The following is a 26382-nucleotide window of genomic DNA, read 5'->3' as shown; positions in this document are numbered from 1 at the left end:
TGTGTGTGTAGCTCTTCAGTATTGCTACACCATCCGTGAACGGGAGTTTTATTGCTCCATTTTTCATATCTCACATCTAGTACACATATTGCAAGACAAATGAATTGCATTTTAATGAAGGTTCACTAGAAATAACTAGCCCAAGGTTCACTCAGATTGCTTCGGTCAAGAAAGAGATTGTGAGGCCTTGCACTATTTCTGCATTACCACATTGTAATGGAATGATACAAAAAGAGGACTCTACTGTCTAAAATGTCATCCATGTTCAATTGCAGCTGGACTCAGTAAAACATTCTGATGCATTGAGAATGGGGGAGGAGGGGCAATTCTGATGAAATATAATTAAAATTATTCCAATGCATTGAACAGTTGGCGACTGATGTGAAACACAACTACCGACACAGATCAAATGGGCTGATGGCCAGTTCCTGTGCTGCAAATTTGATGTAAGCATCATCAGGTAGAAGGTAGATCCTCTTAGATTGTTCAGGTAGGAGGCCTGAGTTTCTACATTCTGAAGCCTATAATGCTGTATGCTTTACTAACAGTAAGAAGTCTCACAACACCAGGTTAAAGTCCAACAGGTTTATTTGATTGTAAACCCACAAATCCCGAAAACTTGTACTATCAAATAAACCTGTTGGACTTTAACCTGGTGTTGTGAGACTTCTTACTGTGTTTACCCCAGTCCAACGCCGGCATCTCCACATCATGCTTTATTAACCACATTCTCATCCTGTCCTATCACCTTCAATGAACAATACACAAATACAGTCAGGTCCCGCCATTAGACTTGTACCTTTTATTTCATATTGTCTCTCTCTATTTGTCCTACCAAAATATACCACTTTGCACTTATTTGCACTAGATTTCACCAGCCACTTGTCTGCCCATTCCACTTACCTCTTTGTCATTTTGAAGTTCAACACTATCCTCCTCAATTCACAATGCTTCAATGTTTTGTCTCATCCACAAATATTAAAGGTCTTGTTCATGTGGAATCATACAACACAGAAGGAGACCATTTGGCCCATCAAGTCTGCACTGACCACAATCCCACCAAAGCCCTATCCCCATAAGCTCATGCATTTACATTAGCTGGTCCCCCTGACACTAGGGGCAATTTAGCATGGCCAACCCACCTAACCTGCACATCTTTGGACTGTGGGAGGAAACTGAAGCACCTAGAGGAAATTCACGCAGACACGGGGAGAATGTGCAAACTCCACATAGACAGTGACCCAAGCTGGGAATCGAACCCAGGTCCCTGGCGCTGTGAGGAAGCAATGCTAACCACTGTGCCACCTTGCCACCCAATATTCATGTATTCATGTATATGCAATACCTTTTCAGATTATTAACCCCCAGTCCTGTGGATACCATTTCACAACTTTAGACACCATTGTCTCTAATCAGCAGCATACACAGATGTAAACAGAGGATCTGGTTCAGAATAGGGAGGTTAACCAACACTCGGGGTGGTGACTTCTGCAATGCTCTAAGAATAGGGTTAACAAGTGAAACAAGAAAGTTTGGAGATCTGTACCTTCAAAAGGTCCACTAAGGACTGCCACATGTGCTTCTGTAAGAGCCAGCATCCATTCGATACTATTGTGATTTATAATGGACATCTTTTTATCTTCCAGGATCAGAACAGATGGTAAGAAGTTTGTTTTGATTGTTGAAGAGCCACAGAGGTTAGAATCTGAAAGTATTGGTAATCCACACCAGAATTCCACAAAAAAGAGTTCAACGAAAGTCCTGATTGGTACACAGGGAGTTGACAGCACAGAGGTAAAGTGTCCCTTAAAGCCAATTAATAGCTGCTTTTCAAAGTCACGACCAGCTAGCAGTGAGCAGAAAATGTTGAATCAAAAATTGGGCACTAACAATCCAAGCCTGGACATCAACAGTGTCACAGAAAATGAACTCTCCATGCAGAAACCATTAAAGAATACCTCCAGCCAAAGATTTTCCCCCAATAAAACAAGCCTCATAATTAGGAATCCAAGCATCAAGCAAAAGATTTCAGAATGGGAGGGTAAGAAGGAACCAGTGTTTTCAGCAGAGAAAGAAAAATTGGAAAGTAAAGAGGCAAAAGAACTCGATAACAAGTCAGACCTGGTGAAATGGGTTGAAGGAAATGTCATTAAAAAGACTGAATGTAAACACTCAAAAGTTTGGGATTTGGATAGCAAAGATGCTGGGAAAGAAAATGAATACAAAGTAGATGATGGGAAGGCCAGGACCTTGGAGACTGAAAGCAGATTGTCTGGGGGCAAGCAGAATGAAATGATAACGTCTGATGTGACGCAGCAAGTTGGCAGGAAAGCAAAAGAGGTTGCCTGTACTAAATTTGCCACAACACAGTCCTTGAAAAGAGACAGAACAACTGTGTTGAATCATATCAAGAAGCTGGAAGAAAAGGCAAAGGAAGATTCCTTATCAAGCCAGCTCAAACTGCCTGGTGATTACTACACTCCTCAAAGACTTCAAGAAGCACTGGCAGCCCAGGGGGCGTCAACCTCCAAGGAGAAAAAGGATGGCAGCTGTAGCTCTGAGCTGAAGCGCAAGCACATCCAGTCCAATTCGGACTCTGAAGCAAGTGAGCTGAGCTTTGGGAATCTAGACAAGGTGAAGGTCTCCTGGGCAAGCTGTAAAATTAGAAATGTGGAGAACATCTACTCAGAACCGGGAATCCTGGACCAGGAGCTTACAGTGAATCCCGTGCCCAAACCTAGGAGGACTTTTGAATATGGGACAGAAAAAATGGCAGGCGTATGTGCGTTAAGGAAAAGCACCCGGCAATTGCCAGAATTACCAGCCATCCCCCCACCTCTCCCTTTGTCACCTCCCCCTACAGTCGGTACAGGGGCACTAAATGGGAAACCACGGACAAGCAATAAGGATAACCGGTAAGCAGGCATCTTCTGCCGTTGGGAAGGTTAGTCCTGGTGGAATACTAGAAACTATAAAGCCTCAATCTAGAGACCTCTGACATACATGTGTAGAAGTAAACTACAATAATGTGAGCAGAACATTGGAGTCCTTGCAGATGTGGCAAGCTTAGGTTCCTGCTTAAATTCTTCCAATTATTAAACTCCTATGCTTAGGTATGATATGGAGATGCCAGTGTTGGATGTGGTGGACAAGATGAGAGGTCACACAACACCAGGTTAAAGTCCAACAGGTTTATTTGAAATCATAAGCTTTCGGAGCACCTCGCTCCACTTCACCTGACGAAGGAGCAGCACTCTGAATGCTTGTGATTTCAGATAAACCTGTTGGATTATAACCTGGGAAACCAGATGTACAAACAAGTAGAGGGAAGAATATTTCCCAAGATGGTAGGCCTTTGTGGATCTTTTCGTTTCTAGTTTTCCATCAATGTTGATCAAGGACTGAGATGATGCATTAGGTGGGAGGGGCCAATCAAGGGAAGGGGGAAAATATAAAGAGTTCATTCTCAAAATTAAAGCTATAGGTTACCCCACATTCCCTTTCGAACTTTGGTTCAAATGTACACAGATTAATTGGATAGAAGTGACCACTGTCCATCATCTGGAATAGTCCCAAGTAAATTGAATTCAGACAATTTCTATCTAGTTCCTGGCGACTTCACAGCACATTAGTAGGCCTAATCTGCCAGCATTTGGGATGAAGGTGTACCTACACAATATCAACTGCGGCAATTCTAGAACGCAACTCACAACCTTCTTGAGGGCAATTAGGGATGAACTAGCCTTTCTAATGACACTCCCATCCCATGGAAGAATACATTTTTAAAAATTGATATTTTTGTTTAAAAGTCCTACAGGATAATAAGTTTGGGAAACATTGAGCAACAAAGATTGTTTTGCATCTAACCTATGACCTGACAATACTTGACGTCACAATATTGAATTCACAGAGTCATAGAATGGCGCAGTACAGAAAGAGGCTGTTCCTTCCATTGAGCCTGGACTAGCTTTTTGGCAAAGCTATCTACTTAGCCCATTCCTCTTGCTTTATTTTCCATTGATGTATTTATCCAATTTCCTTTGGAAAGTTACCACTGCATCTGCTTCCACCATCCTTTCAGGCATTGCATTCTAGATCATAACAACCTGTGTTTAAAAAAAAAAATTGCTTCATCATGCCTCTGGTTCTTTTGCAAACTTAAAACTCCGATTTCTGACCCCACAGCTACTGGAAACAGTTTCTCCTTATTAACTACATCAAACCCTTAATGGTTTTGAACACCCCAAGGACACGCCCCACTTAGCCACCTCTGCGTTAAGGAAACAGCTTCAATTTCTCCAAATAAAAGCCTTAGTACCATTCTAACAAATTTAATTTCCACTTTCCCTATGGCCATGGCATCCTTCTGAAGTTTGATGCCCAGAATTGAGCACAGTACTCAATCTGAGGCCTACCCGGTGTTTTATGAAAGTTTAACATAACTTAATTTGCTTCCTTCATCTCCGCTTCTGTATATAAAATCCATGAATCCATGTGCTTTTTGACAGATTTCTCAACATATTCTGTTGCCTGCAGAGATATTCTATACATGTATCCCCAGGTATCTCTGTTTCTTTAATATTGTACCATTTATTTTTATTGTCTCTGCTCATTCTTCTTGCCAAAATGTATCAGTTCATATGGTTATATGTTATAATCCAGTTGGTGTTATAACTGGAGGGGAAAATCTCAGAATGGAACGCTGACTAAAAAGTATGTAACTTTTACTTTCTTGTCAAACTAGAAGGAACAGAAGCAGAGGAATGCTTATTAATTTATTAATTTACATGATAAAAAACATTTATTGCACATAAAAAATGGATTATAATACAATACTCCTTAATTCTCCCTTTATTCTATCAAATACATACAGGTTTTAATTTAGCACATATTACAAAGTAACTTTGAAGCTATAGTTGTCTCACTAACACACAAACTCCCTTTTAAACACACGAATTGCTATGGTCAAATACACTCTCCAATCTGAACTCACATTAGTGTAAATGGTTTTCTTCTCAGAATCCCTCCAGATGATTGTCATGTGAGAGCTTTCAAATCCACTCTCAAAACCACAGTTTAAAATCCTCTGTCATAATAATTCTTTCCCTTAGCGATTTGCATTTTGAAATTCATAGAAACAGAGATGATAAGAGCATAAGGAGCCCATTTGGTCCTTTCGTCACGATCATGGTTGATCGTTCAACTCAATAGCCTAATCCTGTTTTCTCCCATATCACTTTTGATCCCATTTGCCCCAATGCTATATCTAGCTGCCTTTTGTGTACATTCAATGTTCTGGCATCAACTGCTTCCTATGGTATGAATTCCACAGGTTCACTACTCGTTGGGTGAAGAAATGTCTCCTCATCTCTGTCCTAAATGGTCTACCCCGAATCCTCAGACAGTGACCCTTGGTTCTGAACTCCCCCACCATCGAGAACATCCTCCCTGCATTTACCCTGTTTAGTCCTATTAGAATTTTGTACATCTCTATGAGATCCCCCCTCATTCATCTGAACTTCAGCGAAAACAATCCTAACCCAGTCAATCTCTCCTCATACATCAGTCCCAGAATCAACCTGGTAAACCTTTGCTGCAATCCCTTGACAGCAAGAACATCCTTCCTCAGAAAAGGAGACCAAAACTGCACACAGTATTCCAGATCTGGTCTCACCAAGGCCTTGTATAATTAGAACAACACATCCCTGCTCCTGTACTTGAAACCTCTCACAATGAAGGCCAACGTACCATTTGCCTTTTTTACTGCTTGCTGCACCTACATGCTTACCTTCAGTGACTGGTGCACAAGGACACTCAGGTCCTGCTACACACTCCCCTCTCCCAATTTACAGCCATTCACATAGTAATCTGCCTTCTTGTTTTTGCGTCCAAAGTGAATAACTTCACATTTATCCAAATTATACTGCATCTGCCATTGATTTGCCCACTCACCCAACCTGCCCAGATCATGCTGAAGGATCTCTGTATCCTCCCACCCAGCTTGGTATCATCTGCAAACTTTGAGGTCCAATCCAGGTTTTACAACTGACTCTTTTAAACGAAGCTTCCACTCCATCTTTAACAGTGTACCCAGTCCAGGATTTAACACCATTTTCTTTGTGGTTCCTTTGTGTTAACTGACTTCCACTGTTAGCCAAACTCTGATATCCAACCAGTATTCTTCCCAATTATTTTAAAATATTTTTCATGGACTATGGTAAGACATTTTGAACTTTAAGATTGATTCCTTCTCAGCTTTGCTTGTGATGCCCACGAACAATACAGAACAGAATCATAGAATCCCTAAAGTGCAAAGGAGGCCATTTGGCCCATTGAGCCTGCACCAATAACAATCCTACCCAAGCTCTATCCCCATAACCCCAGGTATTTATTCTGCTAGTCCCCTTGATACTAAGGGGGAATTTTGTAGTATAGCCAATCAACCTAACCTGCACATCTTTTGATTGTGGGAGGAAACTGGTGCACCCAGAGGAAATCTGTGCAGATATGGGGAGAACATGGATAGAGTGGACATGGAGAAGATGTTTCTACGAGTCGGGAAAACTCAGACGAAAGGGACAGTTCTTTAAAACAGAGATGAAGAGGAGTTTCTTCAGCCAGAGAGTGGTGAATCTTTGGAACTTTTTGCTGCAGAAGGCTGTGGAGGCCAGGTCATTGAGTGTCTTTAAGACAGAGATAGATAGGTTCTTGATTAATAAAGGGGATCAGGGGTTATGGGGAAAAGGCAGGAGAATGGGGATGAGAAAAATATCAGCCAAGAATGGATGAAGGAGCAGACTCAATGGGCTAAGCCTAATTCTGCTCCTATGTATCTTAACATGCAAATATGTAGTCAGCCGAGGTTGGAATTGAACCTGTGTCCCTGGCATTGTGAGGCAGCAGTACTTACCACTGTACTACTGGGCCGCCCTGTTTTATTTCCAGGTTTCTAGAGCTAATCTTCTTTTAGTTTTTTCTGAAACATGCTTTTTTGTACATTTACCCTATTGTGCAACAGTTTCTGCTTCGAGCAGAGTTAAGGAATGTTCCCTGTCCGACTTTCCATCTGCAACTGCTTTTAGCAGAGCTGTGCAAGTTGTCTTCGTGCTCTCTCCTGATCTCCAACTACTTTAGCTTCCAGTTAAACTAAGAACAAAGGAAACTCTGTCTCCCTGGGGAATTGTCTCCCCCAGTGACAACACCCTGCTGGTTTAATTATTCTACATGCTATTACCCCTTCTGAGCACACTAGAATCACAGTTGGAACTTAACCAACCCCCACACATGCAAACACCTTTGTCCAGCATGAATCTGATTTCAAGTACCTTCGAGGCACAGAAACATTGAATTAAACCTACCTAAAACTGTACCTAATTGCTAATGTTTACACATAAAAATATAAATCCCTTAAAACCACCTCTGGTTTCCTAACATATAGAAACATAGAAGTATCTGTGTCAAATTTATTTTACCATGTGATTGCCCATTTCACCAGTTTGTATGTTTTCTCCCCAATCAAGCTGGCTATATACTCAAGTTGTTTATATATAACAAAAAGAGTAGCATTCCTAATACCAAGTCCTAGGGATCATCACTGTATACTTGCTCAGTCTGAAAAACAACCATTCACCATTTGCTCCTTTGCCAATTGCATATCCACTATGCTATTGTCCTTTAGTTCCATGGCTTGGATGTTGATAGCAAGTTTAGCTCTGATATTTTGCCATATTCTTTAGAAGTTTCTGTAGAAAACACCAGTTGTGATACTTTCATCCACCGTCTCTGTTATTTCATCAATTTCATCCTGTATCTAACTCACAAGTATATCTACTCTGGGATTGTTTAATACCACCATTAAATTCTTAAATTGGAAAATATTGCATCCCACGTCCCGATGAATATAAAATTCACCTTTTTAAAAAGTATATATATTTAGTAGCTTCAGAGAATAATGCATTATCCAATATGGGAATTAAAGCTGTCATCTATTTTTATTGATACAGTCGGAAATCCTTTGAGTTTGAAGATGTGAAAGACTTTCAGAGGCTGCAATCTCCCAATTTCTGCAGAAATGGCCAAGTGGATTGGTATGCCCAGTCAAAGTTAGCACTGAACTACACTTTATCAGAAGAGAACATATACGAGGATATCCTGGGTAAGTCTCAGGACTGGGTACCACATTCTCTGGTATGCGGTCTGTCAGCCTGATTTCTAGTATGATCCAAAGTGTCTTGAATTCATGTAGTGGACAAGAGCGCTGTGAGAGAAAAGACAGTATCAAGTCATAACAGGAATTGGTAACCATGATGTAGAGTTGCCGGCATTGGATGGGGTAGGCACAATAAGTAGTCTCAACAGTCTCAGGTTAAAGTCCAACAGGTTTATTTGGTAGGACAATCTTTTGGATGTTGCCCCTTCATCGGACTCACCTGATGAAGGGACAATGCTTCGAAAGCTCATGCTACCAAATAAATCTGTTGGACTTTAACCTGGTGTTGTGAGACAACTTACAGGAATTGGTAAGGCAAATCAAAATGCAAATGCCATGTCAACAAAGCCCACAATATGTGGGGTTTTCCGTCAAATTTATGATTTTTTAAAAAATGATAAATACAATTGGAACATTAATTTTAGACAGGCAGATTTGGCAATAATTTTCACCTATTTTACCTTCAGATAATTTTTTAGACAGAATGGGAATATAATCTTTTAAACTGCTTCACACACAGAATTGTCTTATGTTATTTTGAATCAACGCTTTTCTCAGCATCCAGTATGTCCTTCTAAAAACAGCAGATTTAAATGATGTTATATTCATCAATTCTAAGTTGGTCACAGTGTGAACAGCACGGAAGATGTCATTTCTGGTGATGTCTAAAGGGATCATCAGCTGCTGTCTAGATAAATCATTAGTTAGTTGATTTAGATTGCCACTGTGCAGATTTTGAGCTTTTTGGGTGTCTTGGCTGTTGGAATGAACAGCAATCATTTGTGGAAATTAATTTGGTGCATTAGCAGAAAGTTTTGACCTAGGATTATGGAAATTTTCTGATTAGATTTGATGCAATTGGCACAAACTGGGAGAGAAGCAGGGTAGAATCCAGGGAACAGCAGCTTCAAAGAGAGGAGGGGAGCTCTCAGAAGCCATACACACCCAGAGCTCTCACCTGCAGTTCACCAAGGAGCAGTGTGTAGTCATAGATCTCTTCCATCCGCTGCAGTATCTATTGCATCCCAGCACAAAGCTACATACATCCTAGCCTATAGCTGCCACAGTCACTATGGCCCTCATAGTTTGTGTCTCTGGTCATTCCTCGCCAGAGGAATGATAGCACATCAGCTGTATTTACTGCATTATAGACACACACTTTTCCAATAATTTTATGTCTTTTCCCCTACATATGCCACAAAGCTGAGCAATGGAATTTGTTACTTCTGTCCTGTAAGGTTAAGCTATGGTGTGAGCTTGCCCTCCAATAAGCTACCTCCTGAACCATCCAGTCCTTGCTGCTGCACATTTGTATGCTGAGAGCTTTAACCGATCCTAGCCCTCTAAGAGAGGGACAAGTCAGGAATGTAATGAAATACTCTCCACTTGCCTAGATGAGTGCAGCTCCAACAACATTCATGAAACTTGACAGCATCCAGGACAAAGCAGTTTGATTGTTACCCCTTCCACAAACATTCAATCCCTCCACCATCAATGCACAATCCTGTGTACCGTCTACATGATGCACTACAGGAACTCATCGTGGTTCCTTAGGCACCATATTCTAAACCCACCTAGAAGGACAAGAGTAGCAGATATCTGGGAGCAACAGCACCTGGAAGTTCCCTCCAAGTTACTCACCACCTTGACTTGGAAATCTATCCTTGATTCTTCACTGTCACTGAGGGTCAAAATCCTGGAATTCCCTTGCTAACAGCATTATGGGTGTACCTACACCTTAGAAACTGCAGCGGTTCAAGAAGGCAGCTTGTCACCACCTGCTCGAGGGCAACTAAGGATGGGCAATAAAAGCTGGTCTCACCAGCGACCATCCACTTCTGGAAAATGAATTTTTTAAAAAGTTGCAGGATTTCAGCTTCTGAACTGGTACTTGCAATCATAAGAGTGATGGGACATCATAAGCTGGAGATTCTTCCTTCTATATTGTCTGAGATTACATCAGGATTTGAAATGCGGGAATAAAGAGAATTTTTAGTAGCCAGAGACAATGGTACATTTTGCCAAACATAGTTAAGTATACCAGACTGGGATGTAGATTACTGAGATAGTTAAGTATACCAGACTGGGATGTAGATTACTGAGATAGTTAAGTATACCAGACTGGGATGTAGATTACTGAGATAGTTAAGTATACCAGACTGGGATGTAGATTACTGAGATGGATAGCTAGGCAAAAAGAGGAATGAATGGTTAGAGAACTAAGCACCCTGTATCATTTTGGAAACACGAATCCTGTGCAAATTTTCATGTATCATTTGTCATTTTATTGGAATTTATATCAAGTAGCAAAGTGCAAAAGGCAGTTTGGGGAATGCAGAACATCCACACCAAGATGCCACAAGAAAATACGAAGAAATTACATTTACAACTTTTTTCCAGGGTTTCTGCAGCTCCTCAGATTATGACGGTTAATCAGGAAAACCCCCGTAGATACTAATACTGTTAGTACTTGCAACAGAAGAATTACTTTGAAATATGAAGAGCTGTGTAATGTACGAGTGAGTTTGACAATGCCACATTTTTTGCTTAGAGATAATTTGCAAGTTAACAACAAAGGCCAGAACTTTAGAAAGTATAAATGTAAGGTAGTTTGAAGGGAAAGAATTACAAGTTTCTGACAGAGTTATGAGAAGGGTAAATGATTAATATGTTTTCTGGTATTATTTCTGTTGCTATCACAGATGTTCCCAAAGAAAACCCTTATGAAGACATAGAATCTTCCGACAGACACTCGTTGGGAAAGCGGTGTGTCCAAGTACATCCTTCATCGACTGGGTCCACCCCAAAACCAGGGTCTCCATCAGAGATTAGGCCCGAGACTCCTACAAAGGTAGCAGGAATAGGATAAATTTTCATCTTTACCGTTTGAGCAGGAATCTCGTAAACAAATTTGTTGTTTATTATAGAACCTGCCCAATTTTCATTCCATCAATTGTTGACTTGATAGGTGTTGGGCATTTGCAGACTGGTGGGTCTAGTCGGCTTATTCTTGGCATCCTGCCAAAGGAAAGTGTTCTATTATAGCATTCATTCAGCAGACTGAAGGACATCAAATTAATACTGGCCAATCAAGTGAATCAAGATTCTGACAGTCAAGACTAGCATTGGAGTTTTGGCATTTGGTTTAGAAATCCAGTACTATGTAACCAGAGCTAGAGACTCCTTGGAAGTCCAATGCTCTTACTGAACTAGAACTATTTAATTGGGTGACGTTACCATTAGAGCTAAATGAACTTCACTGCCATTCTGTTGAACGTATCGGGTAAGGATTTAACTTCTAGAACTGTCTGAGTATCATTGCTTCAATTCTTTTTTGGCAGGATTTGATCAGAATTGTCCAATGCTGGAATCACTAATTCCAGGCGTCATGTATTTTTATTAAAGTGCTGGTTGGTTTTTTTTGTGTGGGTTTGGGGTTAGACAGGATTTGGAGATTGCCTAATCGCTCAAAAATATACTGCTCAAGCCCATTGTCCAATTAACCAGAGCTACTTATTTACAGCAAATAATTATGTATTTGGACCTCCACATGAGATCAAAGCGTCTGGTCTCTTCAAGGTTTCTTTCACTACTCAGTCACGTGATCTGACATTGTCCGATGTTAACCCTTTACGCTGGTCAGTGGTAACTTGGTCAGCTCTACTCATTCTACTGTATTTGTAAAGGTTACTCTGGAGATCTATTCTGTCTTCACAGCTTCCATTGAAGACTCCCTCCCTCTTTCGACATTCCTCAGAGAGGAGGAGTTTCAAATTGTTGGATCTGAGAAAAATCAATAAAGATGGGATAAGTTCGCCACCAAAAGCCAGCCCACCGTCCACCCCGAGCAGTCCAGATGACACACTGAGCTTGGCAGGAGATTCACAACTATTAAAGAGAAGGAAAAAAATCCCCAAGGTACATTTCTGCCCACGGGAGGTTATTTTTTAATTAGTTCGCTAATAATCACCTGACCTTGTCTGCTGCAGTCAGTGAGAAAAAAAAGAAAACAATGCAATTGTAGCTCAGTGGAGACTGGGATAGGGTGGCTGTCCTTATCATGGGCAGTCAAATATGATCCAAAAATGCCCACAGCCATCCCTGTGCAACTAGATGAACTGAGCCCAAGTGAAAGCTCCTTGAACACAGAGCAGCAATTGATGTGCAATGTTAACCCCTTAACCGTAGATCATCACTGATTCCTCACTCCTGTCTAATGCAGGTGGTGTTGAAAATTAATGCAATCTACGAGGCCAGAAGGGGTAAAAAGAAAGTGAAGAGGATCACCCAGTCTTCTGAAACCAGCACAGGAAGAGGTACTGTTTAAAGTTTATTTATTCGTCACAAATATGCTTACGTTCACACTGCATTGCAGTTACTGTGAAAATCCCCTAGTTATCACACTCCAGTGCCTGTTCAGGTACACTGACGGAGAATTTAGCACAGCCGATGCATCTAATCGGCACGTCTTTCGGACTGTGGAAGGAAACTGGAGCACCTGGAGAAACCCACATACACGGAGAGAACATGCAATTGGTATCAAACTATGGTACAGTGCATTGTTATGGAGTAGCATTTAGCTTTAGGGTTAGACCTAATAATAGACTACCAAGATCATTTTAAATTTGATAAGTGGACTTAGCTGGAATATATATACTATAATACGCGCACACACAGTGCCTTGTGCACATTTGTGTTAGAGGGAATCTTGTTACCTATTGGAAGTTCTAACTATTTCACTATTGAAGAATTTCCATTAAAATGGTGACGAGCTAAATTTAACTGATGAGGTGACTTAACCTGCAGGATATTCAAAAGCTGGTGGATGCGGTTTAGAGCTAGAGCAACTATTATGGAAAAGGGTGATACCTACATTACACTTCACCCAACAATAGACATTTAGACAATTCGCAGATCAGGTGTTGGAATTCCTCCTACATTCAAACTCTGCAGAAATTGGTCTCTGAGAACACACTCTGGCTGGTCAGGCTTAAAGGAACCACTGATCAGAAAGTTATACCTAGCCCACTGATAGTGCCAGTGAAGCATATCTTGTTATTTTTCCTAATACAGGAACATTATAAAATAAGCGATAATCGCCATCCTTGTATGGTTTACAAACTAAACATGTTTGTCGATTTATACTTGGCCTCATCTCGCATAAGTGTTTTATTGAGGCCGCCTTTTGGAAGATCGGAGAAAAACTGAAAATCCAGTTTATATAACAAAGGATTTTGTTCCTTTAACTCCCGGGTGTTATTAAAGAATTAACAAGATGTTCAGCAATGATGGTAAATTTCTGATTATTAGGGATGTAGTATCTGATGGGAAAAGTTAGTGCAGCTGAATCTGAGAAAATATTTAATCTAAACCTGTACTGCCTTAGTTACAAATTAGCAAAAAAGTATTCTTTAACACAGCATCTTGTGTCAATCTAGTTACAGATGAAAACAGTGAAACTGATAGCGAGACTGAAGAGAAGCTTAAAGGTAAGTATGTTCTATACAAATTGTTCGTGAATCATAAAATGTATTTAATAGGCTTGATTCTGTTGTCTTCTATTACCTCTTGCCTGGGATTAAAGAGCATATCAAATAAAATATTGTGCTCTGGTTGCCCAAGTTGAAGTGACTGTAGGGGTACAGGTTCTTTACCTTTGCACAGGTGTCAAAATCCGGATAGACGGAAAAGGTTGCATTTAACTGCCCTTTTCTTTGTTGCCTCCACAAGTTTTGGAACAGAGGATTTATGAGAGGTTGTAGACCATTCGATCCTACAATCTTCCTCTGACATTCAATAAGATCATGGCTGATCAGAAGCTGGTCTCAACTCCATTTTCCTGTCTGCTCGTCTATCGAAAATCTAACTCCATCCTTGAGAAGATCCAATGACCCGACTTCCACTGGTTTCTGGGGAAGTGAATTCCCAAGCCTAATGAGAAAGAGAAAAATAAATCCTCATCCCTGTCTTAAAAGGGAGATCTCTTATTTTTAAACTGTGTCCCCTAGTTCTAGTCTCCCCACAAGAAGAAACATCCACCCCATCAAGGTCCTTTGTGTTTCAATAAGATCACCTCTCATTCTTCTAAGCCCTACATTCTAGGAATGAGGCAAGTGAACTTTCCCTGAACTGCTTCTAATGCATTTATATCCTTTTTCAAATATGGAGACCAAAACTGTACAGAGTATTCCAAATGTGGCTTAGCAAGGCCCTATATAGCCGCAGTAAAACTTTCCTACTTTTATATAACATTCCCCTTGTAAAAAATGCCAACATTCCATTTGCCTTCCTAATCACTTGTTGTACCTGAATACTTACTTCTTGTGAATCATGCACCAGGATACCCAGATCTTTTTGTACCATAGAATTCTGCAGTTTTTCGCCAGTGAAACAGAATACTGCTTTTCTATTCTTCTTACTAAAGCAGACAAGTTCACATTTTCCCACTTACACTCCATCTACCAAATTGTTTGCCCACTCAACCCATCTATATCCCTTCATACACTGTTTACCTCAATTTCCTACCTATTTTGGTGACATTGGCAAGTTTAGCTACCATATATTTGGTTCCCTCATCAAAGATAATTGAGGCCCAGCACCAATCCCTATGTCACTCCACTAGTTACAGCTCGTCAAATTAAAAATGGCCTACTTATCCCCTATTTCTGCTTTCTGTTAGCTATGATGTGGAGATGCCGGTGTTGGGGTAAGCAGAGTAAGGAGTCTCACAACACCAGGTTAAAGTCCAACAGGTTTATTTGGTAGCACAAGCCACAAGCTTTTGGAGTGCTGCTCCTTCATCAGGTGAGTAAGAGCTCTGTTCACAAACAGAACATATAAAGACACAAACTTAATTTATAAAATTTGTTTTTTTGTGTCCTGTTTGTGAACAGAATTCCCACTCACCTGATGAAGGAGCAGCACTCTGAAAGCTTGTGGCTTGTGCTACCAAATAAACCTGTTGGACTTTAACCTGGTGTTGTGAGACTTCTTACTGTTAGCTAACCAATCCTGTTGTCCCCTATTTAGTGTGGCAGCCTTTAATCTGACACATTATCAAGTGCCTGTTGGAAATCCAGGTACACCACATTAACACTGTTTGTTATTTCCTCACAACTCTAATAAATTAGTTAATCATGATTTCCTTTTCATAAAATCATGTTGACTCTGCCTGATTCCATTATGGCTTTCTAAAATATCCTGCTATAATTTCGTTAATAATGGATTCTAGTATTTTCCCAATGATAGATATCAGGCTAAGTGGCCTATAGTTTCCTGCTTTCTGTCTCCTTCCTTTCTTGAATAAAGTTGAGAATTGCTGGAAGACATGGAGCTAGGCCAATAAGAGATACAGGGGCGAATGCTTCTGTTCCTCCTGCCACAGGAGTCATAGTGGGTGAGGGACAGACCATGGAAAGGTCGGTTGACCTTGGGCAGGATTTTCTGGTGTTGGGGTCAGCGCAGCTGGAAAATCCCACCCAAAGACTCATTGCACCAATGTCGCTGCCTTCTTGTGCTTCAGAATCATTAGCTTACTGCTCCAGTCCAGAGTGCCCAGATAAACATGATAGACCTGGAACCAATTGAACGTAGAGTGGCTACAGGGAACCCAGAGATGGATTGAAGATTCAGTGATCTTTTTCAATTACAGCCGTTGCTAGATGCACAAGTTTAGCATACAAAATTCTGCATTCACGTGGCTCCTTCAATGTAAAACAATGTTCTAACGTGCTTACATGGATTCAGTGAAAAATGTAGATGTCAGGCCAAAGAAAGAGATAATATGAAGAGTGGTCAGAAACCTCAAAGGGGTTTGAAGGATGGTCTTATAAGAAGAGAGGTATATGGATGTAGAGCTGTTTAGGGAGGTAGTTTCAGAGCAGAGGTCGGAGGTAGTTGAAGGCATGGCTACAAAGGAGAAGAGACCAACTGCTTAAGAAGCCTGAGGTAGAGGAATGATGTGTTTTTTATTTATTTTAAATTTGAGAGTTGCAGGTCATTCAGCAATATAAAATCGAAGTACTGAATAAGAGCAGCTGGTCCATCTCCCCGTCATGTGAATGAGCATCACAACTCCCACTGCTCCCACCCACCAACAACTGTGTAATCTTCTAGAAACAAATAACAGATGCATTAAACTCCACCACAGCTAAAGGGGAAAGGTCATTCTGAGAACTCACTCTTCAACACCCTCCCCTTTGACACCTGTAGATAATCAAAATGAGTTCTAGGATATAATTCTAACTACAAAATACATCACGCAACATCCTACTTACCTTCAGATTGTAAGCTAACCGCACTCGCTGCACGTGACCTGATTATTTATTCCAGAAACCAATAACCAGGGACAAAAGTAAAAAGCTCCTGACATCTAGGTTAGTTTTCTGAAAAGTTAGCATATTGTAGAATCATAGAATGACAAAGCCTGAACAAGTTCTTTGACAGAGGTATCCAATTGGACCCATTCCCTGCTCTTTCCCAATTGCACTGTGATTTTCCCTCCAAGTATTTACTCAACTCACTTTCGACAATTTAAGAAGCACTTAAATCTCCAAGTATAGTAGGCTATGGAACAAGCGCTGGCAAATGGAATTAGTATAGAATAGTATTTGATGGTTGGCATAGACATGGTGGGCCGAAGGGTCTGTTTCATGCTGTATGACTCAGGCAGCGCATTCCAGATCATAGGGTGGATTCTCAGAGGCTATTTCCCCGGGTTGAAATGGTCGCTACGAGAGGACACAGGTTTAAGGTGCGGGGAGGAAAGTACAGGAGTGATGTTAGGGGTAAGTTTTTCACTCAGAGGGTGGTGAGTGAATGGAATCGGCTGCCGTCAGTGGTGGTGGAGGCGAACTCGCTGGGGTCTTTTAAAAGACTTCTGGATGAGTATATGGGGTTTTATGGGATTGGGGGTTATAGATAGGAGTTGATGTGATCGGCGCAACTCGTGGGCCGAAGGGCCTGTTTGTGCTGTAGTGTTCTATGTTCTATAACAAGTTACTATGCTTAAAAAATAATGTTCTCCCATACCACTGCTAATTCTTTTGCTATTCACCTTAGATCTGTGTCGTCTAAACCTTCTGCCACAGGAAACTGTTCTTATTTATACTCAGAACTGTTTAGAACTTTGAACACCTGTTAAATTTGCTCTGAACTTTCTAAGGACAGCAATGCTGGCTTTTCCAGTCTCGACATAACTGAGGTCCCTTTGACATTATTTATGTCCCCAGTTCTTGATGACTTATCTAGACTATCCAAATGCACATGCATTCCAGGATGGCACGGTGGCACAATGGTTAGCATTGCTGCCTCACAGCGCCAGGGACCCAGGTTTGATTCCTGGCTTGCGTCACTGTCTGTACAGAGTTTACACTTTCTCCCCGTGTCTGCATTGGTTTCCTCTGGGTGATCCAATTTCTTGCACAATCCAAAGATGTGCAGGTTAGGTGGATTGGCCATGCTAAAATGCTAAATTGCCCTGTAGTGTCAGGGGACTAGTGAGGGTAAATGTATGGGGTTATGGAGATAGGGCCTGGGTAGAATTGAATTCATAGAATCCCTACAGTGCAGAAGGAGGCTATTTAGCCATTGAGTGTGCACCAACAACAATCCCACCCAGGCTCTCTTCCCGTAACCCCTCATTTTCACCCTGCTAATCCCCCTGATACTTGGGTCAAATTTGCATGACCAATCAACCTAACCTGCACATTTTTGGATTGTGGTTGATGCAGATTTGATGGGCCGAATGGCCTCCTTCTGCACTGTATCCTTAATTATTCTAAATACTTACATATATCTCCTCGAAGTCTTTTGTTTTAGAGAGTAAAAAGAAGCAGTTCTCTTAAGTCCATACTGATAACTAAAAATTTTAAACCAGGTATCAATCCTCTACTCCAAATAAAAGACTAGCTGACATGCTCATCTGTCTTGAGACATCCTCACAAAGACATGTAGCTGATCTACAACTGTTGTGTGCTGTCTATCATCCAACTGCACCTAGGTTGACCACTCTTTCTACTGCCCTCTACTTTACCCCATGGAAGAGATCTGTGCAGCTTTTCAATTCTGTAGAAATAGCTGAAACATTGACATTTTCTTTTCTGGCTCTCACTTTGTAGACTTTTTTCTCCTGCAATTTCAAAGAACTTCTTCATTTGTCTAATGGTCTGTGTGATCATATGTCTTTGCATCCACATTTCAGAAACCCCTATTCAATCTAGAATCCTCTGGCATAAGAAATTCCTGTGTTCCTGGTTCTAAATGTGAATCAGTGAACTCTGGCTCTGCAGCTTCCTGTCAGTTCCTGGGTAGGTGGTGAATACAGGAAAATCTACTCTTGAGTTTGGTAAATCCAGGTGATTTAAAAATCTGACCCAGGTGAGTAAACTGAGCAGGTCAAACCACCTTTCAGTAATGGGTTTGCACATACAAATAGATACTGCAGTTGAGTTTCAACAGAATAATAAAATGCCTTTGTTTAAATAATGACTGATATTTCATTTTAGTTATTAAGATTGGTTATTACTTAATACGTCATTTGATTCAAATACATTAATTTCTCCTCCTCCCCTATTCATAGCTCATAGCCAGCGCCTTGTGTTGGTCAAGTCCATGCTGAAACAAAGGGGTCGCTATCGGACTTTGGAGAGGGATCTCATTGAATTCCAAGAATGGCAATTATTTGAATTCTTTGTGGTGGTTGCTCTCCACATGAAGAAGGGAACCAGTGTGTATGTCCCTGAGGTTACCCAACAGTTCCCCCTGAAGGTAAGAAAATGCTGAACTTGAGAGACCCTTTCTCCCTCTGCTCCAATGGGTTGGGGTGGTGAACAAGTTTCCAGCTTTGAAGAGAAAATTCCTGGAATTTCTGATGTGATTTCAGAAGGTGGGGGGAGGGTAATCATTGACTCAGCATTTCCACACATTGAAAAGGAAGGGAAGTCTGAGGAAGTTTCATTTCCTTCAAGTCCTCCCATTGTCTCTTGAACTATATAACTCTAAGAGTATTCTAATTTTCTTCAGACATCCATCATTTCAAACTTCCTTTCCTCATGATGTATTCAAGAGACTGCTTTCCTGAATGCTCCTGTTTCACCATGTTAACTTCATTGCAGTCAGGGAGCTGATCCGAAACCATCCGATATACAAAACCAGCCTATCAATTGAAAATGCTGCTTGTTTTGCTAGAGCTAGGTATCTTTAGATTGGCTCCCAGACAGATCAGCAGTTGTGATTTACATTCTAGTGACACTGATTTGGTCAGTAGTATCAGTGGAGCTGTTTTAGAGGTGGGAAATCCAAACCGGCATGACTAGCTATTATGATCCTTATTATCATATACCTTCAACATGGGACACTGGTGCACATTGAACAAGAAGTACGCCGTAGAAACTCAAATACTGTGTAAGCAAATACTTACCTCTGAATTCATGCTGTGGGAAAATTAAAAATTTATGGTTAGATTCCCTGGTGTGAGTTGATTGATCCCATTTCTAATCGATCAGTAATTTTGTGGGACTGGAGATGTGATATTGATCTGCGTTTCCCAGAAGTTAATATAATGTTCCCCAGGCTAAATAAAGGAGTGAGGGTGTATTTTATACGGAGAGGGAAGGTGCCATTTTCCTAAATATCAGCAAAGGCCGATGGAGGACAGAAAAAGCAGCATTGAGGCTGCTGGCACCAATGGTAGCTTTCTCAGCCACATTGTTTGAGACGCTGAGAAACAAACAGCAAGGGGTGGGTCCCACAATGTCTCACTGGTGGAGGCTGCACTGCCAGCTACTTAGTTTATCAAAGTTCGGGGCACTGTTTTCAAAGGCCGTTGTGGTACACACACACTGGGCCCAATTTTACCATTGCATCGCACCTGTTTACGGGCACAAAAACATGGTAAAGTCAGCTAGGAGGCCATTGACACGATCCACACCTGCGTCTGCGCAGATGGCCACTTTACCGAGACCGGGAATGGCCGCGATCCGATTCACACCTGAAATGGGCACAATGGCATTTAAATGCATTTGCATTTAAATTGAATTAATGAACTGCCTGCCCAACGTCATCAACATTTCCCCCTTTACTACCGCGTTCGCCAATCCGGAATTGCGCCTCAATGGACATGCTGAATAAAAGTCTGTTTCAGGCACTCCAGCTGCTGAAAAGGTGAGTTCAGTGCTTCCAATGGCTCTCTGCCTCAGACTGGTGGTGGGGGGTGGGGGGGGCAGATCATTCTCTGGTGCGGGGGGAGGGAGGAGGGATCATTGTCTGGTTGAGAATGGGGGGAAGAGCAGATCGTTGTCTGATTGGGAGGGGGGAGTGAGGCCAGATCATTCTCTGTGGGGGGTGGGGAGGGGGGGTGGTGGGTAGTGAAGCCAGATCATTCTCTGAGGCCACATCATCCCCTGGGGGGGGAGGGGGAGAAGGCCAGATGGATCTCTAGGGGATATAAGGGGAGGAGGCAGGTAAGATGTATCTCCAGTTGGGGTGGGTGGGGATGGGGGGGCAGGGTGGTCCACTGTCACTCTGTGGAGGGAAGGGGGCAGGGAATCACGATTGGTCTCAGTAGCAGTGGGGGGGGGCGGGGTGGATAAGGAGGACAGTGATGTGTGTGGGGGCCATTGCTCCTGGGCTGCTTTCATTCTCTGCTTTCTGTGGCCCGGGAGCGATCTGACACGGACACGCTTTTTCAATGTTTCTTCTAGCTGCACACGCGCAATTCAGAGTTCTGATCGTTTCGGCCGTGCTAAACCCCGCCCACAGCGCAATTCGGAGCCACGATATTTTTTTCCAGGCTAAATGCTAATGGGGGCGCCTGAAAGCAGATTTCCAAGTCGGATCTGAATTGTGCCCAGATTCAGCACTTAGAATGAAAATGGCACCATCAAGCCCGCTATGTCACTCACCTGAGCTCCTCTGGGAGGTCTGCTCGCCTTGGGAGACCAGTTGGCTTTCACATTTGTCTTCCCTCACACCAAAGTGAATGGACTTACTTGGGAGATGATTCAGGCATGGAGGTCTGATTATAATGAGTTAACGTATAAAAATGATGTATAAATATGTCAATGTATAAAACATTTTTACATTTCCATGAAATGCAATTTGGACATCTCGTGAGATTTTCCACTCCTGTCACTGAACCCACCTGGCAAAAAAGGGAGCAGAAAGTCCCAGCTGAAGTATGAAATATCATGCATAATATGGAAAGTAAAGTGAGGTTCAGTCTAGATATGTATTTGAAATAGATTAAGCAGTGCATGTCAGTCATGGTGCATTGAGTGAAGTGTCTGAATGTAGCACAGTGAATAATATGATCTTTTTCCCTATGGTTCAGCTGGACAAACCATTTAAATTCATGCGAGAAACAGAAGATCAGTTAAAAGTCATCCCACAGTTCTGTTTCCCTGATGCCAGAGACTGGGCTCCCATTTCTGAATTTGCCAGGTATGTATTTTAATAGATTATTTTCAATCATACCTCTTCTCAACTACTGGATGGGTGGAACAATTGTGGGTGGATTGTGATTGAATTGATGCCTGATAATGGTTGAATGATCATCTTCTTTGAGTTTAATGAGTTTTCCTATGTTTGTAAAGTCATTATATTTTTATAAATTTTCATCTGTGCTGGATACAAAATAGTGTCATGGAGAATTAAATATTGTTGTCTGAAGGTATGCAAGATGCATTGGGTATCTTGTGAAAAGAATGGTTTATTATAAGGATGCAGACTATAGAATTTTACCGCACGGATGGAAGTAATTGGCTCTTTTGTGTTTGTGTTAGCACATTGATAAGAATTGCACTGAGTAGCATTTTCCATGTCCTCAGAACATCCCAGATCATTTCACAACCCAATAAAGTACAACTGAAGTCTAGTGACTGTTGTAAAAACACTGCAACTAATTTGCACACTGTTAAGTTCTGAAGAATGGCAATGATATAGATGACTAGACAATCTGCTTCTGTGGTGCTGCCTGAAGAATAAATGTTGGGGAAGACAGCAGGAACTTCCCTTGTCCCCTCACCCCGTAACTCTTGGAACATATGGGGTGGGATTTTACAGCCTCACTCAGGCGAGACTGGAAATTCTTGCCCGAGGTCAACAGAGATTTCCGTTGTCGGATCCTCGGCGTGACTATTCCGTGGTAGGCGAAGTGGTAGAGTTCCGACCATGATCTTTTACATTACCTGAGAGCAAGCAAGGCCTCAGTTTAGCAGCTCGTCTGAAGGATATCGCCCCTGATGATGAAGCACACCCTCAGTACTACACTGAAGTGTCAGCTTAGATGATCTGCTCAAGTGTCTTGAGGATTGCCTGAAGCAGTAACCTTCTGACTCTCTTGAGGCACAAGTGCTGCCACTGAGTAAAGCTGACACTATTTCCAGCCCACTTGGTTGAGATACGGTTTCATGTGACCAATAAAATGATGCAGTCTCACTGTGGGCATACGTTATTTTACAGGGAGTGTTGTGTACCAATGTTGAGTATGTTAAATGTAATGATGCACTATCACTGACTCTGTCAGTGAACACAAATATCATTCATTAACAAGAAATATACGGCACTTACCTGGTTGCAGCTAGCAACCAAAATGTTCCTTTTCCGAAGAGGATGATTCTCTGGTCCTCCAGGCTAGGTGACCCTGATTCTGCTGTGTTGCCCCTAAAGGGACAATCACCACATTCGATAAGACATTTTTTTCCTGATTGCTCTATTGGAATTTAAGCCTTGAGTAAGGTTTAAAGTTTATTTATTAATGTCAGAGATAGGCTTGTTTTAACACTGCAATGAAGTTACTGTGAAAATCCCCTAGTCGCCACACTCCAGCACTTGTTCAGGGACACTGAGAGAGAATTCAACATTGCTAATGTACCTAATCAATACATCTTTCAGACTGTGGGAGGAAAACAGAGCACCCAGAGGAAACCCACACAGACACAGGGAGAATGTGCAAACTCCACACAGACAGTGACCCAAGCCGGGAATCAAACCCGGGTCCCTGGCGCTGTGAGGTAGCAGTGCTAACCACTGTGCCATCAGGCCACCCAAGTGTGTTGACTGTTCCATTTCTGTCAAGGGGCCATATATGATGGAGTCCAGTTGCAGTACTTGATGCAAGTTTTTTCCAGGGCTAGTGTTTACATTAGGACAGTATATTCTAATAAATATTCCTTGTCTTCCACTGTAATAGTGAAACTTTTTCTTTTGTCCTGACTGGAGAAGATGGGAGCAGACGATTTGGGTATTGCCGCCGTTTACTGGTAAGATTATCTTTAAGACTCTATTGAAATTAAAATGATCTTTCAATCTAGTCCCTTGTGCAATGACAATGTGACATGGTTATAACAGGTTAAAAGTTTCATCTTCTCTTCTTCCTTTTAGCCCACGGGGAAGGGGAAACGGTTGCCTGAGGTTTACTGTATCGTTAGCCGGCTGGGCTGTTTTAACCTCTTCTCCAAGGTACAGTTACCGATCAATGATAATCAGGAGCTGCCTAAAACTGAGGCCATAGATTAAGAAATCAATGGATGGAATTCTCCGGCCATGCTGGTCTAAAAGCTGGAAATTCCCACCTGACTGTCAATGGGGTTTCTCATTGCCCGCAACCTGCCCTCTAAAATTCCAGTGGCATGTGGGATGGAAGAATTCTGGCCAACATTTTGTCAATCCCTTTGCTTTTGGACTTTGCCTCACTCATCTGAAAACCATTGCAAAGGAACCAGTGTTCAGCTGGGAACTGTGAAATGATTTATATTGATCTTTCCCACACTCATGCTTTAAAAGTATCTGGGAAATTCCAAGTACCTCTCTCAACATCATCAACCCAAGAACAGTTTTTCCTGTGAAGTCATTTGCTGAGTTACTCTTTTTGAGCATACTTTATGGTGAAGCAGACACATCTTCCTTCTTTGTTCATGGCTAGGATTTTCCAATGCCACTGCCAGTGAATGGAGCTTGGCTGGAATGCCAATTCCCCTGATCTCATTCACACCATGGCCGAGACTGGAGAATCCCCACCCTTCAAGTTTGTCTTTTAGTGTGCCTGCCTCATGATGGGCGGCACAGTAGCACAGTGGTTAGCACTGCTGCTTCACAGCTCCAGGGTCCTGGGTTTGATTCCGGGCTCGGGTCACTGTGTGGAGTTTGCACATTCTCCTTGTGTCTGCATGGATTTCCTCTGGGTACTCCGGTTTCCTCCTACAGTCCAAAGATGTGCGGGTTAGGTTGATTGGCCATGCTAAGAAGTTGCCCCTTAGCGTCCAGGGATATGTAGGTTAGAGGGATTAGCGGGTATAATATGTGGGGGTATGGGGGTAGAGCCTGGGTGGGATTGTGTTCAGTGCAGACTTGATGGGCCGAAGGACCTCTTTCTGCACTGTAGGTTCTATGGTTCACAATACTGCAGACAATGAGGGCTGCGTGTTCATTATGTTTGTATTATTGTCCTTATTTTGTATTGTAAGAACCTGCACTCACTGCAGCCTAACACCAGCTTCCAGTGTGATTCATTCCAACTATTTATTACTCAGTGAAACTCTGACGACCTACCCACAGTTGATTGGATAGTTAATCCAACTGGACTGAGCGATACCAATCTATCATCTGTGATGCAAACCCCTTGTACCCTCTTTCACCCAGCTTAATCCTCACTTCTTATCCCGCCAAACAAGTGTAAATAACAACTCAGTGGCATTTGAGTGAGCTTTCTCTTGTTGTCAAATTAGAGCAGTTACACTTTGAACTATATTTAGTCTGTCACGTTGTAATTGTTTATAGCCTTTTATATCTGACTTGAATAACACAGATTATTTACTCCCATCTATCATTTGCAGCAATGTGTTTCATAATTTGCTTTTCACCAGAAAATAGGTATTAGTGTAGAAATATTAAACAGCCTTATCACTGAGGCAATGATTTTAAGAGGAGCTCCAAGCATGGAATATTTGACAGAATGTTACGGCTCTTTGTGCTTCTTTCTAACTTATGCCCATGGATGTTAAGTCAAGTCTGGCTTTTTCTTTCCTCTGTGAGACAGAAGACTAATACTGTTTGTGTTATTTGCTGCTCTTCTGCAGGTCCTGGATGAGGTGGAGAAGCGGCGAGTGATTTCCCCAGCTCTCGTTCAGCCGTTCATGAGAAGCATTATGGAAGCTCCTTTTCCTGCCCCAGGGAGAACCATCACTGTTAGAAACTTTCTTCCGGGATCAGGGAATGAAGTAAGGGAAAAGCTCAGATCTTCCTTTATACTTCCTGATGTTGAGGATATTAAAGTTTAAAGTATTTTTCTTAGTGTCGTAAGTAGGCCTACATTAACACTGCAATGAAGTTACTGTGAAATTCCCCGAGTCGTCACACTCTGGCGCCTGTTTGGGTACCTTATTTATCCCTAATTTACACATGTGAATAGAGACAAAAAATAGGAATTGAAACTGGATGCAAGCCGAGATGGAAAACAGACCGAATGGCTTTTGCCACCTGTTTATGACGCATTCGATTACATTTCTGTTGAAGTAAATGGAATTGAATTTCAGGCAGGATGAATACTGGGCAGCCAATGAAATACCACCTCCTGTTTCACATTTCACCAAGATCCAATTTCACCCCTCAATGTTTCCTTTTCACCAGGCCTTCTTTAACTTTTTTATTTTTTTTATTGTTAATATTTACTTAAACAGTATAATAAATGGTTTAATCTTTTGTGGCAGGCACTTTGTGCCCCACAGAATCTTTTGACACACTTCAAAGCAAAGATTGTCCAAATCCCATTAGAACAATGCAGTTTCTGCAGACTTGAGTAGCTTTAACATAATTTTTGCTGTGTAATACAAGACCCAGAAATATACTAATCTCCTGTTTTCAGGTCATATATGAGGATTTGAGAATACAAGAGGTACCGTATTCTATATCTAGAGAAGCATGTGATGAAGTAAATGGATAACATTGTAATACTGCTTTGCTCTTTGCATCCATTAACAAAAAGTTCCTCATTGTTATCAGAGTTGAAATAAAGATGTTGTCAAAGTACAAAGCCACTTTCAGAAACTGTTTGAGCTGTGCAGATATAATAACTATGACAGTGGTTGACAATCCACTTCCTATCCCTGGTAGAAAAACTTAGGATTTTGCCACATCAAATCACTCCATCTAGAGTATCTGTGCTAGTTGAAAAGAAT

The 26382-nt window shown here is 41.6% G+C and overlaps 1 protein-coding gene across 6 annotated transcripts in view; it reads left to right on the top strand.

Moving 5' to 3' along the window:
* Positions 1-26382, top strand: part of LOC145344107 (DENN domain-containing protein 2A-like) — a 110998-nt gene that overhangs the window by 63380 nt on the left and 21236 nt on the right. For all 6 annotated transcript variants that reach the window (XM_080190958.1, XM_080190954.1, XM_080190955.1 and 3 more), the window contains 11 exons: positions 1647-2915; positions 8004-8155; positions 10912-11060; positions 11927-12127; positions 12432-12525; positions 13648-13698; positions 18789-18976; positions 21540-21649; positions 23400-23469; positions 23591-23668; positions 25285-25425. In XM_080190958.1, the coding sequence (XP_080047084.1) occupies positions 1647-2915; positions 8004-8155; positions 10912-11060; positions 11927-12127; positions 12432-12525; positions 13648-13698; positions 18789-18976; positions 21540-21649; positions 23400-23469; positions 23591-23668; positions 25285-25425 (2503 nt within the window). The remainder of the gene's footprint in view (positions 1-1646; positions 2916-8003; positions 8156-10911; positions 11061-11926; positions 12128-12431; positions 12526-13647; positions 13699-18788; positions 18977-21539; positions 21650-23399; positions 23470-23590; positions 23669-25284; positions 25426-26382) is intronic.

Source organism: Carcharhinus amblyrhynchos, chromosome 6 (assembly GCF_965287045.1).
Source record: "Carcharhinus amblyrhynchos chromosome 6, sCarAmb.v2.hapA, whole genome shotgun sequence".
In the NCBI taxonomy this organism is placed as follows: domain Eukaryota; kingdom Metazoa; phylum Chordata; class Chondrichthyes; order Carcharhiniformes; family Carcharhinidae; genus Carcharhinus; species Carcharhinus amblyrhynchos.
The sequence above is the reverse complement of the archived record's forward strand: the minus strand, read 5'-3'. Positions and strand labels throughout refer to the sequence as shown.